We start from the raw sequence: 17527 nt of genomic DNA, 5'->3' as shown, positions 1-17527 counted from the left end.
TTTTTATTGTTGACTCTCTTGAACCTTCAAGTAAAAAGGAATTGCTTATATTTTGAAGAATTAATCCTTGGCTTATGCCTTTCAGATGGCTCAGCATTCTGCCGGTGGACGTGATACTCGGTTTTTACGTGATGAGATTCGTCAGCTTGAAAAGCAATTGGAACAGAAAGATAGAGAATTAGAGGATATGGAAAAAGAGCTGGATAAAGAGAAGAAAGTTAATGAACAGGTAAGACACCTTTATCTCAATGAATCTTAATGCTAAGATAATCCTATATGACCAATTGTGTTTTTTCCTTTGATATCAATTCATGATTTTATGTAATAGTTAGGAATAATGTGCACCTAGCTAATTTTTGTAGCAGTATTCATTGTGTCATCTCATCTCTGAAATAGAATGGAGTTACCTACTTCTACTGATATAACTTGGAAAGTAATCCTTCAATTTTGTGACATGTTTTTCTGAGGACATTACAGTAACATAAAATTAACTTTGGTCTTGGACGTGAGTATGAAGGAATGTATTTCATGTTCATAAATAAGCAAGTGATTTTTCTTACTATCAATTTATTTTGGTGAGTTTTATATGAATTAATGAATTTTGATGAGGTGAAATTGGAAACCATAAATGCATAGCCCCTATCCTTTCTTAGTTGCTAAGGTATAAATTCCTTTCACCTTTAACCTCTGATTATTTCAGCATAGTCAAAACTTTGCTGCATGGTACAAAGTTTCTAGTTCTAACAGATACTCACAATTTATATTAAGAATAGCATAAGATAATTTGATATTTTATGGGCGCATCAGGATATAAGACTGTTGAGATATGCTTTGGAGGGCTATTTAAACCAGTTTGGGTGTTCAGCATATAATGTATAAACTAAGTCTGGAAATAGAGGCGAGTGTAGCCACAGAAATTGAAATGTATGTAATGTCAAAGAGCACACTCTGGATAGAAGGTCCATCATTTCCTAAGGTGAGAAGTAAGAAATTGTCAAGAACTACATCTGTTTATTTGGCTGTAATGTAGATAAGATGGGGTCTCAGTCATCTGTCAGGTACTTTGTATGCATTGATTTGTCATCTACCTGCTGCACCCTAGTGTCTAAAGAACAAATTATGCTTCCTTATAGAACCTTCCAAGTGTGTTGCATGCTATTGTGATTGGATTTTTTTTGCTTGAGTAAGGCAGAAAACAGAAAAATAAAAGGCCATCAAAAGGGTGTTTTATGAAGACTAGTTAATAAAAAGCCATCTTATTGATTTTATTTTTTTCTTTGTCCAGAAGAAAAAAGACACTGTCACAAATACACTGTTTTAGATAAAGAAAAGAATATTTGACATTTTCTGCTGTTCTGTTCATTGAATATCATGTTAAGGACTATATACATCATATTTCTCATGTCAACAAAGGAGATGAAATGAATTTAAGAGATAGTAAAAGACTTTTTCATACTTAAGTAGGAATTGATAGGATATAACCCCAGGCCAACATGATTTTAGATTGCTTCAATTAACTTTTCTTCTGTACTGCCGTTTTCTAGGTATTTCAGAATTTATAAAGAGCAAAGAGTGTTTTTTTTCTTGACATAAGGAAAGACAGAATGATTTTAAGCATTTAAAAGATTGGGCAGTATAACCTTTAGATGTTTGTAATTTTTAACCTTTAGTTTGCTTTTGGTATATACAGTTTTTATTTTATTATTATTAATCTTTAAAATTGAACTGCTTTTTGTACTTTTTAAAAATTCTTGGTTTAAAAATTCTGTCTTATTTGTGTCCTAGTGTCCTAGATATGAAGTCTTTAGTAGTTTTAAATGCTCTCTGCTCTATTGTAAAAGATTTAGAATTTAAGTCAACAAGTGAATATGGGAATAAGCTGTTAATTTACTTTTGAGTTTTATCTTATTTTTATTTTATTATTTTAGCTGGCTCTTCGAAATGAGGAGGCAGAAAACGAAAACAGCAAATTAAGAAGAGAGGTTAGTAGAAAAGTTCAGTATATGTGGTGGTTCAACAAAGAATTACCTGTTTGAAATGTTAACTTACATTTGTATTTTAACTGGCATGTCCTCTGTGTAACCAATGATAATCATACTAGCTGATTTTCTGATGACTTTGTCTCGGGGAATTACAAAGTCAACCAAATATGAGGCCATTCGGTAATTTATTCCTTTCTGTATCTGTGTGGGTCCATCTTGTTTTCTGTTACATCTCCACACTTCGTAATCAGCTAACTCGGCATTTGAGTAGATTCTTTCTTTATGACTCTTTGTCTAGCACTCTGAGAATTTTATTTCTCATGAAATCTTATAAGTTGTATTTTTTTTTAATTTATTTTATTTTTTGGTTTTTTGAGACAGGATTTCTCTGTATAGCTTTGGTGCCTGTCATGGAAATAGCTCTTTATAACCAAACCAGGCTGGCCTCTAACTCACAGAGGTCCGCCTGCCTCTGCCTCCCAAGTACTGGAATTAAAGGCGTGCGCCACCACCGCCCAGCTATAAGTTGTATTATTTTTTGTGTATGTGATAAATAATAATTTCCTGACTTCAAACCAAAAAATACTTTAGTTAAAATATGATGACATCATTTTCCCATCCCTCTTCCTTCTCTAACCCCCATCTGCCATGTTCTTTACTTTTAATTTTAAATTTAAAATTTCATTTTAACGTAGTCCAAATGTTCTTTCTTTTGGTTCATCCTTAGTATTTTCATTTCTTTGGCTATTTTAAATAGATATATTCAGTTTTCCTAAAAAAGTTCTTTATTCCTGTTTCCTTTAAAACATAAATATTAGTTTTAATTATGTGTTGCCTTTCTCATTTCTGATTATCCTTTCCTGTCCTTTACTGAAGAACAAACGTCTAAAGAAGAAGGTGAGGCTGTAAGGGTAGTGGAACCTTGGGGACTTAGAGATGTGTTCTGGGATCATTAGTTTAAAGATAGATTTTTGTTAGTATTTATTGTCCTGTTTCTTTTGACACTGGATAGTGTTTTTAATGGGCGACTACTGTGTTTGCTCAAACCTCAGAATGAACAGCTTCGTCAGGACATTATTGACTACCAGAAACAAATAGATTCACAAAAAGAGTCACTTCTATCAAGGAGAGGAGAAGACAGTGACTACCGATCACAGCTGTCTAAAAAGAACTATGAACTTGTTCAATATTTGGATGAAATTCAGGTAAAATGGCTAAGCACTTCAGAGCAGCGGTTTTACAAACTTGAATATCAGGGTGGTTTGAATCCAATATCTCTCCCTCTTGGTAAGTTTTGATGATGTGTCTACCACTGTATTTTCAGTGTTTAGTTTGTGTGCGTGAGAGGCTGCCTGCCTGTGTGTGGAGCTCAGAGCAGAACCTCTGCTCTTTGCTGTCAGCTTCTGTCCTGTTTGAGGTAGGATCTCTTTGTTCACTACTCTGTATTCCAGGCATCTAGCTCAGCAAATCATGGATTCAGCTGTTTTCTCTCTCCCATCTCACAGCAGGAGCACTGGGAATAAAAATAAATATTGTGTCTGGCTTTATGTGCAGTCTAGTGACTCAAGCTGAGTTTCACATGCTTAGACTGTAGTGCTTTCCCCACTGACACATCTCTGGCTACAACATGTACTTTTAAAGCACAAAGTAAATTGTATCTCCGAATTTGTAAATATTTATTTTCTCCTTATATTTGTCTATCTTGGGCTCCAAGAATAATTGAGATCCTATATACAATTTTCTTGACATTTAATTTGACTTAATGGGCCAATGCCAATGCCACATTAATCCTAATGGTCTGTGAAGAATCACTTTTTCTTTGGAGGGCCCTGTGGCTCTATTTAATTTTAACCTAATATGAATTTCAGTTTCTTGTAAAACTATTTTAAAGTAATAGCTTATTTAACATTTTTAGACCTTAACGGAAGCTAATGAGAAAATTGAAGTTCAGAACCAAGAGATGAGAAAAAATCTAGAAGAGTCTGTCCAGGAAATGGAGAAGATGACTGATGAGTATAACAGGATGAAGGCTCTTGTGCACCAGACAGACACTGCTATGGACCAGATAAAGAAAGAGAATGAGCACTATCGACTTCAAGTAAGAGCCCTGCTGAAACCAAGACATTCTTGCATAGCTCCATACGAAGTCATCGCTGATGATTTGACACTAGAAGTACTTTAGTTTTCTAACACGCGGGTTTTGCTGCTTTTCTTAATATAGTAACATGTTATCATCCTGATAATACTTGTCCACAAGGGTTTTTTCATATGTGTGTGTGATTCTTGACATTTAAGGAATGTACATGGTGCCTGAGTGAGTGTAGACAGCAGTGCTATAAATAAGTGTGGGGATATGAAGATTTTCTGTTAAAAATGTAACCTCCAGTGGCAATTAGATTTAATTTCATGTCTTAAAAACAGTGAAAATATATTAAATATCAAAATATTATTTATTATGTATATAGGATAAACTTATTTAAAATTTAAATAATGTTTACAGATGGGATTCTCTATTAGTAAGTACACAGCAATTTGTTGAGTGTAGCTTATCTGAAATACTTGGGATTAGGTTTCCTTATGGTGAAGTTCATATGTCCCTGAATTCATGTTCTTTAATACAGTGCTCATACACCTTTAGTTTTTTGACTAAAACAGAGCACATGAAATATGATGTGTAATTTTCCACTTGTGGTACCATAAAGAGTATCCAGTTTGGGAGCATTTCAGAGTTTACAGTTTCATTTAGTATTCTACAGCCTTTAAGTAGCACCTTTAACTATAGGACTATGGCTGCAATGAATAGCATATGAAATACAAGGCATCTGCAAGCATGTATTTGTACATTAATAAATATGCATATATAATAATACATTTGCACCATTTCATGAACCGATTGCCACTCTTAGGTACGAGAGCTCACAGATCTTCTGAAAGCAAAAGATGAAGAGGATGATCCAGTCATGATGGCTGTCAATGCAAAAGTGGAAGAATGGAAGGTGCTTTCTCAGTTGATCTGACTTTTTCTTGTTTTCTATTTTGATTTAACTTCAGTTTTGATTTTTAAGGACTTAAACCAGATATAACATTTATGTTGTTTTGAAGAAGTATTATATGTTCTGACTAGAAAAGCTCTAAACTTGTATATGTAGTCCTTGGATTCATTTATTTATTAGACAAGTGTTAAAGGCAGGATTAATCAGGAATGGATTAGGAACAGATTTGTCAAAATCATTTGGAAAGCCTTGGCAGAGTGCCCCTTGTGTACCTGATTCCTACTTTCCCAGTCAGACCTGTTCCAGAGCTGGGATAGTGATGGCTGCTATTTGTGAATGATCAGAGATGACTGAATTTGTCATTTTTATTGTAAAAGCTGTCACACTTCTGTTGTCTCTGTTTCTGGCCATGCTCACATAAACCATATGGGTAATGAGGAATTGTTTATTATTTGGAAAGCTCAGATAATCTATATTTTAAGCAAATGTAGTTGCAGTAGGGATAAAGCTGAGTGAATCATGTAAGGCTTAGTTAATCTAGAAACACTAGAACATAAACGCCTGAGCTATTCAGGTCTGTTGTAACCACTCAGCTGCTGCTTCAGCTTGGAAACAGCAGTGTCTGTGACCTGACAATCCATGAATGAATGATCATGGCTGCTCTCCAGGTCCTTACAGGAACAAGTGGCAGCCAGAGTCTTTCAGCTGTAGAGTATGATTTCCACTTTGGAAAGAAAGAGATGTTTGAATCACATTTAATCATTTAATTTTTGTACATATAGTGAATTACTTCCCTAATGTGATGTTTAGGAGGTTTACAGTTTTTCTTTTGAAAGCGGTGTTTTAATGAGAAGTTATTCATGCATATATACATATATATATTTATATTTTTTTGGTAAAATCAATTGCTGCAAGTGTGATTGTAATTTAAATTATAACTGTATCTATCTTTGATTTTTATAATTTTTGTGTGAAGTGCTTTTTTATATGGAATAATTAAATTTATTATATTTTAATTCTTTTTGACTTTTAATTATACTTAGATATTCCTAATATTGCTGGGCTAGAGGGCATATTTGCCTAATGTTATTACTTAGAAGGCTGAGGGTCTTGAATTGAAGACCAGCCTGGACTTTTGAGTAGTGAGACATTATCTTCAGATAAATAGATAAATGATTGATTATTTATATTGACTAATATACTTTGAAAAAGAAAGAAGAATTTTTTCTCATCTTATTCCTAGTTTCTTCTATCTTCTGGTTTTATATTTTATTTAAATCTTTGAAACAGGTATATTTATTTTTTTAGAAGTGTAATGGTTGTAGCTGACTTTTATTCAAATAATATTTCTTGAATATTTTATCTTTCTCACTATTTTTATTACATAAAGACTTGCGTAGGATTTGAGTATTTTTTTTCTCCCTTTTATTCATTTGATTGAGCTTTTTTCTAGGTACATTCATTTTTTTCTACATATACTTTAAATTGTTGCATGTCTAGATACCTAAAAACCTGTTCTCATTTTGGTTTTGACTTTTAGACTCTTATGGACAATTTTTATGATCTTTATTACCATTCCTTATGACTTTTTGCTCCCTATAGCTAAGAATATAACATACTCTTCCATTCATTAAAGATACATTGTACTTTTCTCTGAAATTTTAATGTTTACTTAATAGACATATTATATAAAATATTTTGTAGTTGTATAGCTTTGAGAATCGAGGTGAGAGTTTCCTTTAAGGGTTGAATTGTAAATTTCAATCTGTAATATAGTAGTTGTAGTTACTGACATTCTTTTATTAAATTAATTTTACTTCCTGGGTTGGGGAGATGATACAGTAGTTGTTTGGCATTATGAGGCCCGAAGTGTGGATCCCTGGTTCCTTGTGAGCATACTGGAGAGGCAGAGACAGGCAGATTCCTTGGCCAGTCAATCTATATAACCTGTAAGTTCTAAGCTCAGTGAAAGACCCGAGCTGAAGAGAATGATACCCCTGTCAGCCCCTGATCACAGACATGCAGACAAACACATTGTATACCACACACTAAAAAACAATTTAAAAGCATTTTATTTTTTGTATTGCTTTAAATGTACTAAAGGTATTTATTATTTTCTATAAATGAAAAGTGGTTTGTTAATTTTCTTTTTTTAAATAACGTATCTTGTTTTGTTTATAGTTAATTTTGTCTTCCAAAGATGATGAAATCATTGAATATCAGCAAATGTTACATAATCTGAGAGAGAAACTTAAAAATGCCCAACTTGATGCTGATAAAAGTAACATCATGGCTCTGAAACAGGTAAAACCTCAAAATTTGCAATATCAGCATGTTATGTTAATGTCTGAGCTGGCCTGTGTGTTTCACCGTGCCTAATTGGTGGCTTCCATTACTGAGTGTGTAACAAACTGTGAAGCTTCTCATAAATTCCCAAATGTGGGGAGGCGAGACCAGAATTAAGTCTAGAGTGAGAGTTAAATTCAGATTAGAATTATTTTGCTTGTTTGTATTACTATGTATTGTCAGTCAGGAATTCTAAGAATCTATTAAAAACCTATAGATTTTAAAATCTTACTACCTTTTAACGTTTATTATCATATATTTATGCCTATGCTATATAAGGTAAACTAAGTGTGGTTATATTGTTAATGTCCTTCCTAAAGGTTTTGTTTTTAGGAAAACAAACTCATTCAGAAAAACAACAAAAAATAAATGAATAAAAGCCCTTCCCTTCCCTTATGTGTATTCTTTCCAGTTAAAGTACTAAAGACAGAATAGAATTAGAGATGTATGTGATGAATGAGAACAATGAGGATGTTGTTTCTACAGAAAGTGCGAAAGTCACAGAGAAAACAAACATTACAGTGGTAGAGATAAGAGTCAATGGATGATGAGAAAAATATGTAAGAAGTTACAAAAGTCACAGATATTAGGGAGTTCTGGAATACATTTTCCATCTTTATATAGTAACATGATAACAGTGAACTACATGTTTGCAGTACAGTTGGAGGAATACTTAAGAAACATAGTTTGCTAAGTCTGGCGCCACCTTGGTGTTATACCTGACATCCCAGATTAGTCCCTGGCACCAGTGTCATGAAAAAAGAGAACTGACCCTTACAAGTTGTCACCTGACCTCCACACTCCTGCCTACAAGCACACACACACAAAATAAATTAACTAATATAATAGAAATGTTTAAAAGAAACATAGTTTGGCCACAAGAAAATATATTCTCTTATTAGTTGAAAAAAACTATGTTCATAACAAGAAAGTTTATTTGATACTTCAAAATATTTTATAGGGAATCCAGGAACGAGACAGTCAAATTAAGATGCTTACTGAACAGGTAGAACAGTACACGAAAGAAATGGAAAAAAATACTTTTATTATTGAAGATTTGAAAAATGAGATCAAGAAAGACAAAGGTAATCTAATATTTTATAAGTATATGACTTCCATATATCATTGTGTTTCAAAAGACTTTATCAAAATAAAATTGATATGCTACTAAACTATTTTTTAAATTATAAATATTTTAATTTGTAAAATATTAATTATATCAGATTCCTAGTGTTTAAACTTGTAAGTAATGCATGCTTTTCTGTCATCTTTCTAATGCTGAAAATTACTTAGACATTAGTATTAGATAGATTAGTATTAGATAGAAAGTTAAAATGGTCATATATGTACATGTAGTCAGTTATTTTCAGAAATCATTTTGTGTGTTGGCATTTGAAATAATTCTACAAAAATCTCTCATTCTATTCTTTGACTGTTATACTATGTTGTCTATCACATCAAATCCTCCGAATTGAAGCCCTTGAGAGAAATACTAGTATATCTATAAAAGTACATGTTGTACTATACTGAGGTATAGCGGTTCAAATGGGCATACTTGTAATTGCTGGAGATAAAAAAGTAGGTGTAATACAGTGAAGTGAGTCTCACTGGACAGGCAGGGAAGGAGTAAGCAGGGTGTATGGTTGAACCAGTGGGAGTGTGTTCAAAACCACTACCTGTTTAGGAGTCAGTGGGTAACGGCTGGTAGCTGGACAACACTGAACAATGAAAAGTAGCCGAAAAAAGATCAAAGAGGATGTTAAAGGCCTGCTCTTAAAAGTCTTTAGTTTATAGTGAAGACTTTGATTTTTATTTTGGGTAAAAGAGATGGGAATGATTTTGTCTCACCTAGACTGTGTCTGCTGTAGACAGTAGCGGTTAAAGGTAGGAAGCAGGGAGAACTGTTTCCACACTATGGGAATGACCTCATAGACTGGGCGTTATGCTAACAGAGGTATTAACAAAGTCAGTTTTAGCTGTGATTTGAAGGTGATAGAAGTTGGGTTAGTTAGGTGGAGGATTTGAGGGACACTCATTAGGACTTTTGATCTGTATCTTGGAAAGGATGGTGAGAAGGGCAGGTTTAGAGATGATGAGGTAGTGTTTTGAACATGTTCAGTTTGAGATGTTTATTAGGCTCCAGCTAAAGATGCTAAACAGATACTTGTATATGGCTTCTCTTCTAAAGTTCTTAAAGCACAATGTAGGCTAAAGACTAAAGTTTGGCATACTTTATGGAATCTCCATAATTCTATTTGAAGTTATGAGACTTGTCTAGGTCATCAGGCGAGGGCCTATAGCTTATGTAAAAATCGCAAAAGGAATCTCTGGGAATACTTCCAATCTGGAGGCTGATGAGGTGAAATAGACTAAGAAGTAATGTGCAGAGAGATGGGGCACCGTAAGATGCTGAGTTCTGGCAGCCACATAAAATGTCACCTAGGAAAAACAAACTGAAGATAAACACTGAGATAATCATCAAGCTTAGTAATGCCCATGCTTGAATACAAAGCAAACAGAAAAAGAGAGAAAAAATGGAGGAAATCTTTTTAGTTGTTGTTGTTTGGTTTTTTTTGGGTGGGGGATAAAAGGTAAAAAAGAAAGAAAAGAAAGTAGTAGGCTGAGGAGGAGAAAGGAAAGTTAGAAAAGTTTTTAAGTTTTGTAGACCAGTGGAAAAATTCCATTGGTGAAGTGGAGGAGAAAGAAGAGTTCTGGACCTTGAGGTTGGCCATTTGTCCAGCTGAAAATCTATTCTGTCAATGGTGGTCAAAAAATGTTGATTATTGTGACCATTAAACATCCTCTGTCTTAGTAATATGTCTCTTACACTCATTTTTATAATCCACATCCTTCTAGTTAGAGTAATTGTACTCACTTCTACTGTTTAGTTGGTTTTATTTATGAATAAAACAGTACTTGGTCCTTGGTTTCACAAACATAAATTCCAACACGTAAGAATTTTTGTGCCTTATGTCTTCTGCCTCTGTTTGGGAACAGCTGACCAGTAGGAAGGAATATTAATTCCTCATTCAGTTCACTCGTGATTCTGTCTTCACGTGGTTAGGTACTTCAAGCTTTCATCAGCAGACGCATTATATGAAGATTCACTCAAAAGTACAAAGTCTAGAGGAGAAAGCCAAAGAGGCTGAGCGCATAGCCGACCTGGCTGAGGCTGATGCCAGGGAGAAGGATAAAGACTTGGCTGAGGCTTTGAAGAGATTAAAAGATTATGAATCTGTAAGTATTTTCACCCTGTCCGCCAAAAAGCTTCAGATCACCCTGACATGGGCTCTGCTCTGTGGCTGGTATCGTGTTCCATGCAGAAAGCATTCTATAGCTCTGTTGCTTTTAAACTATTCAAACTCTTGGGCATTTGTTTTATAGCATGGGGGTTGTTTCCAAACCTGTTTTTGTCTTTTGTAAAAAGTTTATTTTTATTATTTTTTCCTTTTATGTTTGATATTCTTATTATAGTATTTCTCCATCCACTCTCCTCTCTTCATCCCCCCACATGCCCCTTCTTATTCTCACTGCTTCCTTTTTCATTAATTGTTATTACATGTATATATGTATATCTTACTAAATATAATTTTATCAGCATGTATTACTGTTATGTGTTTCTTTGGTTTTGAATAACCAGTTGTGCTTTTTACTGGAGAAGATTATTTTTCCTACTCAGCATTCGGTGATAGCCTGTAGTTCTTTGTGTAGGGTTGAGGCCTCGTGGGTTTTCTTCATCTACCTGGGCATATCTTATGTAGGCAGGCATGTTGTTGAGACTTTATGGCATAGCTTCTGACATTTACTAGGATATAGAATCTCCCTGATTATCTCACTCTTAAGATTGTGTCCCCTCTTTTGCAATGGCCCCCCAGCCTGACTGCCCTCTACAATTATGCATTTTGATTGGCTGTGGTTTTCAGTAATGGTCTCCTTCTTCTGCATAGATACAGAGGATTGCACTTATTATAGATATAGAACAGATGTTTCTATTGTTGTCTAGTAAAGTGATGCTGTGACTTCTCCTGCAGTAACCCTGGCTTCACTCGCCCCGAGCAGCTCCCCTCAGGGCTACTGTGCCATGCTGGTGCTGGTGGTTTATAAGCCGCAGGAGCGCAGGTCTGCTAGTTGCTCCCAGCATTGCAAGCTTGCATGGTGCCTGGCACCACAAAGCCAGTCCTTAGGGAAGGGGCTTAAGAATCTGCTCCAGCCAGGGGTCTCTGGCACTGTTTCTGAAATGCATGGTGTCTGAGACTGTCCTTCTACCTCTGGGGGACAGTCAAGGGCAACAGCAACAGGCTGTACGCTTTGAGAGTCTCTTAGAAACCTTGACCAGCAGCTCAAAAGGTACTGGGGTTTCTGTCAGGTGGTCTTTGGCTTTTGGAGGGAGAGTTGTCAGCACAGCTGAGAAAAGCTCATTTGAACCATATATATATGTTTATATACTCTGATCGGTATGCCTCATTTTATTTTTATGTTTTTATGTCTATACCTTTATGTGTATGTCTGTGTACTCAGTGTTTCGTATGTAATATTTTGAGTCACATTGCTGGAGGGTCAGATGTTCTTATTCTACACTCTTTACTAGATTTGGTTTATTGATGCTTGGTAAAATACTCTATTAATATATTTTATAACTGATACATAAATATTGTTTATAAATCATTTTTATGTATCAGTTATAAAATATCTGCCATATAAAATACAGGTGTGGGTAGGTTTACCCTTCAACTTCATATAAATGTAAATTCATACATTTATTTGTTCAAATAAATTATGTTATATTTAAGTTAGATGGGGTATTTTTCAGGGTGTATATGGCTTAGAAGAGGCTGTTATTGAAATAAAGAATTGTAAAGCCCAAATTAAAATAAGAGATGGAGAGATTGAAGTATTGACCAAGGAAATCAATAAACTTGAGATGAAGATCAATGATGTCCTTGATGAAAACGAAGCCCTTAGAGAACAGGCCGGTAAGCTCATTTCTGAGACATTTCTTTTTCCTATCCCCTGCTTTTCAAGTCGTCTTTGTTACTTTTGTTCTGTTTATACTCTGGTAGGATCAGTGGCCCTTTCCCAAGTCCGAATCCTCTCATTCCACACATTCTTCCTCCTTCCCCTGTGCGTTGCCTCTGCCATTAGGATAGGTTTGTTTATTTGTTTCTCAGTAGTTGAAGGGTGCTTTTCCCCAAATACATATTTCTGTAGAAACACTTAAAAGTAGAGATACCCTGAGTGAAGTGGGTGAGGGACCTCACTGTGTTGGGATGGTTGGTAAGGAACATGGCTTTCATTGGCCTGGTATGTCTTCAGTAATAACTGCTTATTGTAAGGTGAAAGTGCATTTTATTATGCTAAATATGAGAAGTCAACTGTATTTCTACAAATAGGAAACATCTGTATGAATTGTTAGTTTACAAACTGATTTTGTTTCAGATGAGGCCATTTAAAAGTAATTTGCAAACCTTCTAAGGACATAGAAATACAATTTAAACTGCATATGTTCTACTTGGGTATTTTAAGAGTTCCATTTAGTCTAAGATGTAATTTATAAATGGAACTTTGGAACGTATGTACTTTTTAGAATAAGTGGTGAATCATTAATATTGCTGGTTTATATTGTAAGTTATAACTAAGGTGCACAGTCTAGGGTGCTTCCTTACAATGAATAGTATAATTTAAATAAGATTTTATTCTACTCGCTAAATACCAATTAGTGATTTCTCAGAGTTAAACTCAAAAATCTATAAAATTTTTGTGTATAATAAAAATAAATCCAGGCAGTGGTGACTCATACCTTTAATCCCAGCACTGTGGAAGCAGAGGCAGGTGGATCTCTGTAAGCTTCAGGACTGTCAAGGCTAAACAAACAGAAACTCTGTCTTGAAAAAAAAACAAAACAAAACAAAAATCAAAGAAAAGAAAATAAATACTTTATATGGATTATTTATTTGTGAATAAATAATCTAACTAGAATTTAGGATTATATTAGCCATTGAAGGTTCCTGATTAACTTGACCTGTCAGGTCACAGCTAGGAGCCTGGAATATGACTGAGTAACTTCTAACATATCTAGAAAGCTGCAACAGAAGCCAAGTTTTCTGCCTTTAGGAATTTAGCATTTTTTTAAATTATTTTTTCCCCCTAGGGTTTCTCTGTGTAACCAATGGCTCTGGTTGTCCTGTAATTATATCTATACTTCTATAGGCCAGTCTGGCCCTGAACTCAAAGATCTGCCTGCTTTTGCCACCTGAGTGCTGGGGTTAAAGGCGTGTATAAGCATTGCCTGGCTAGGGGTTTAGCTTTAATTATCAAAGTGCGGTTTGCAATTATTTTACATTGTCTTGATCCTGATTTTCACCTCAGGAGGTAAAATTAGGAGGCAAATTAGGAGACAAATTAGGAGACAGGTTAGCTGAAAGAATTAGACCAATAATAACATTATTAGTATTAATAAACATTGCTACCTGCCCAGCACTGCTCTAAGCATAATCTTATTATATTCTGGGCAGATTAAAATAATAAATAAACAAACAAATAATGTCATCTCTGTATCTAAGTTACAAGTTGAAAGTGAGAGTGGAACCAAGTTTACCTCCTGACTGGGTTCCCTAATGAATCGTAGCACCTTTGCATATGTGTTTGTCAGGGTTTTCTAATTAGTTAGCTAATGTGCTTTGTAGTTTAACTGTCTGGAAAATTCGTGCGTAAGAAATCTCCAGGTTTCAAGTGATACCGACTGATGTATAATCCTAGTTACCTGATGTTCTATGAAGATTTTGTCACTCGTTTGCCAGTTGTTAAGTTTGTAATTATATTGCCTTCTTTTCAGGCCTTGAACCAAAGACAATGATTGATTTAACTGAATTTAGAAACAGTAAACGCTTAAAACAGCAGCAGTACAGAGCTGAAAACCAGATACTTTTGAAAGAGGCAAGTGGTGCTCAATTGATGGTTTTCTTGTCTGGATTAAGGGGAACTACTTACTAATAATGCATACTTTGCAGATTGAAAGTCTCGAGGAAGAACGACTTGATTTGAAAAGAAAAATTCGTCAAATGGCTCAAGAAAGAGGAAGAAGGAATGCAGCTTCAGGTATTCTCATTCACTCTATACTTGTGAAAGTGTCGTGCGGGGAGGACTCCCTGGACCTGGGGTGTGCTGGGTGTGGCAGTTGATTTTGCTCTGTTGTGCTCTGTTGCCCGGAATCTGGTCCAAGTAATAGGAGAAAATAGTATCCAGGTATTAATTAGTGTGAGCCTACCCTGAAACAGGTAAACAAAACAACAACCAAGTTTAGGAATTATACACTTTTGACAAATTCAGGGTACAGACTATTGATTTTTAGATAGCTCCACTTTGTTGTGGCTAAGCTTAAAACAGTAATTTTTATGTCAGTGTATGTCACCTTAGAATGGCACCTTGTGAAAGTTGTAAATTGGAAGGTTATTTTTATTAATTACTTTAAATATTTTCACTGAACTTACATACATTTGTTTGTTTACCTTTTAGAAAGGCAATGTAGTTTTTGTAACATACACCGAAGTTCATTTTTGAGGACCATGTAGAAAGTGTTTCTTTCTTTAATTTTTTTTTTAAGTTTTATTTTTATTTTTGTATGTATTTCTCTGCTCCATGTGTGCCAATGCCCATGGAAGCCAGAAGAAGGCATTGGGTTCCCTGGAGATGGAGTTATAGGCAGTTGTGAGTTGCTTGATGTGGGTACTATGAACTAACTTTGGGTCCTTTGGAGAAGCATTACACACTTTTGTAAGTTAAAATATTATTTTCTTATTTTCTCCTCCCATAACACTCCCATGTTCCTCCCTCCATCGTGTGTGTGTGTGTGTGTGTGTGTGTGTGTGTGTGTGTGTGTGTGTGCAAATAAATATGTAAATGCAGCCTACTGATTCCACCTTGTGTTTTCTGACGTTGGTTTTTAGGGCTGACCACTCGACACTGGTAAACTGGGTAGCGTCCTTATCTAAGGGAAAACTAATTCTTCCTCTCAGAAGTTTGTGATTTCCTATAGCTTCTCACGTAGTGGTAGCCCCGTGTGATTGATCATGGTCGTGTTAAGATGTAAACTGGTGTCGTCACTGTTAAGGTCTTGTTTCAGCAGCTGTCTTTTGTTATTTCCCTGTCACACACAGACGACTCGGTCTTTCAGCAGACTCCCTGGTCCTCTGACTCTGACCATGTTTCAGTCCTGCAATGTCCCGTGAGCCTCCGGTGTAAGGGTTATGTTACAGTTGCTCTCAGTTGGGAATGGAGAGCATAGTCATTATTCTCTGTATTTTCACTAGTTATGGCTTTTAGTAATGGTGTCCATCTGCTGCAAAGAGGTATTTCTTTGATGAAAGAGTGAGAGATACATTCTTATCTGTGGGTGTAAAGATAGCTCTTTAGAATGCAGCTAGTAATTACACTGGTTTAGGAAAGTAACAGTAATACATTCTTCTCTGAGGCATATGAACTCAGTAGCTGCTGCGGGTTGGTAAAACAGTAAGTAACTAGTTTGCTTCTTTCCCATACTCCCCTGCATCCATGTTCATACAAGCAACCCTAATTAAATTTAGAAGTCATGAGAACAGTAGACATGGAAACAGGACAGGGATTTTCTGAGAATAAGGGGTTCAAAGACTGTGGAAAGGGCAGAAGAGATGGTAATGGGTGGATATAACCAAAATACAATTTAAAATATATGAAATTATCAAAATCAATACAATTTAAAGGATCTGTAGATACAGTTCAGCAGCTAAGAGCGCTGACTCCTAGAGGACCTGGTTCAGTTCCCATCACACACATGACGGCTCACAACCGTCTGTAATTTCAGTCTTGAGGGATTTGTAGGACAAATAATAAACACCCAGAGAAAGAAACCAGAAAAGCAAAGCATCCAAGCCACTGGAGAAGTCTTACCTCTACCAACCAAGGCTGGGCAACTACAGACTAAGCAGACTAAGCAGCTAGAGCCTATCTCTCCCCCCGTTTTATATTCTTTAGTGCTGATATTAAAGGTGTAAGACTCCCTAGAACTGGAATTAAAGGTTTGAGACATCACCACCTGGATTTGTTTCTGTATTGATCTTGTGTAGCCTATGGTGGCCTTGAACTAACAGAGATCCAACCTGCCTCTGTCTCCCAAATCCTGGAATTCAAGGTGTGTGCCACCACTGCCTGACCCTAGTGGCTTAGCTTTGCCCTTCTGATCTTTAGGCAAGTTCTATTTATTGAAATATAAATAAAATATCATTATAGGGATTTAACGCCTTCTATCTTCTGCAGGCATCAATCACACTTGTGATTCATAGACACCCATGCACATAAAGTAATAATATAAAGACAAATAAAATTGCAGATATCTTTGTAAGAACCCCATTGGAAGACCGAGACCTCGGCCCTCTACTAGCACACTTGCCTGGCATGCACACAGCATACACAAAGTCACTTCCCAGCATCGCAAAAAATAAAGTCACATAGAAATATTAAAATAAATGTATTTATATGCTTAAATAGTCCTGCAACTTATTATTGGATACTTTAAAATTAGCATGAACAAAAATGATAAAGAAGGTACAATTCAAGTCAGTCTCATTTTATTGATAGCTTATTAAAAATAAACAAGATCAGAGAGTTATATTGGCTACATGTTGATCTAGGATTTTAGAAACGGACCTTTTGCTTGAATTAAAGCTTTATTCTTGCATTAGATTAAAGGAGAGTGATTTTTGTGTTGGTTTCTTATTTGTTAATTCATATTGTAGGATTAACCATGGAGGAGTCGAACCTAACTGAAAAGTTTTCTCAGGAAGATAAAATAGGAGAAAGACAACTAAATTTTATGAGCCTCAAAAGCATGAATGAAACACAATCAAAGGTAAGCAGCATTGCTTTGACAACAAGAATAAAGGACAAGGCTAGCAGTGCATTTTTTCTTCACTTAATCTCATTTAGCTCTTCTGCGCTTTTCAGCTGTTAAATAACTTGCTTAAATAACTTGGTATCTCTGGATGGATTAACGAGACATATTTACTTTGAACACAGATTAAGAGTTCAGCTATAGTAGAGCTGCTGCCTAGGAGACCATCTTTCAGTATTCTGTGATCAGATCAGAATGAGACAGAGGAGAATATGATCGTGCAATCATTGTCGAGAATGCTGCCTGCAGTTCATCGTAGCGTAGAAAGTGGAGTGCATCCTATG

General features: G+C 35.4%; 1 protein-coding gene across 2 annotated transcripts in view; it reads left to right on the top strand.

The window, feature by feature from the left end:
• Cep290 (centrosomal protein 290) overlaps positions 1–17527 on the top strand; it is a 79380-nt gene that overhangs the window by 5301 nt on the left and 56552 nt on the right. For both annotated transcript variants that reach the window (XM_013350354.2, XM_026784448.1), the window contains exons 6-17: positions 86–229; positions 1929–1982; positions 3035–3187; positions 3898–4080; positions 4889–4978; positions 7157–7279; positions 8283–8406; positions 10386–10558; positions 12132–12294; positions 14154–14254; positions 14329–14416; positions 17089–17201. In XM_013350354.2, the coding sequence (XP_013205808.1) occupies positions 86–229; positions 1929–1982; positions 3035–3187; positions 3898–4080; positions 4889–4978; positions 7157–7279; positions 8283–8406; positions 10386–10558; positions 12132–12294; positions 14154–14254; positions 14329–14416; positions 17089–17201 (1509 nt within the window). The remainder of the gene's footprint in view (positions 1–85; positions 230–1928; positions 1983–3034; positions 3188–3897; positions 4081–4888; positions 4979–7156; positions 7280–8282; positions 8407–10385; positions 10559–12131; positions 12295–14153; positions 14255–14328; positions 14417–17088; positions 17202–17527) is intronic.

The sequence above is a fragment of the Microtus ochrogaster genome, chromosome 24, assembly GCF_000317375.1.
Source record: "Microtus ochrogaster isolate Prairie Vole_2 chromosome 24, MicOch1.0, whole genome shotgun sequence".
Taxonomy (NCBI): Eukaryota; Metazoa; Chordata; class Mammalia; order Rodentia; family Cricetidae; genus Microtus; species Microtus ochrogaster.
The sequence above is the reverse complement of the archived record's forward strand: the minus strand, read 5'-3'. Positions and strand labels throughout refer to the sequence as shown.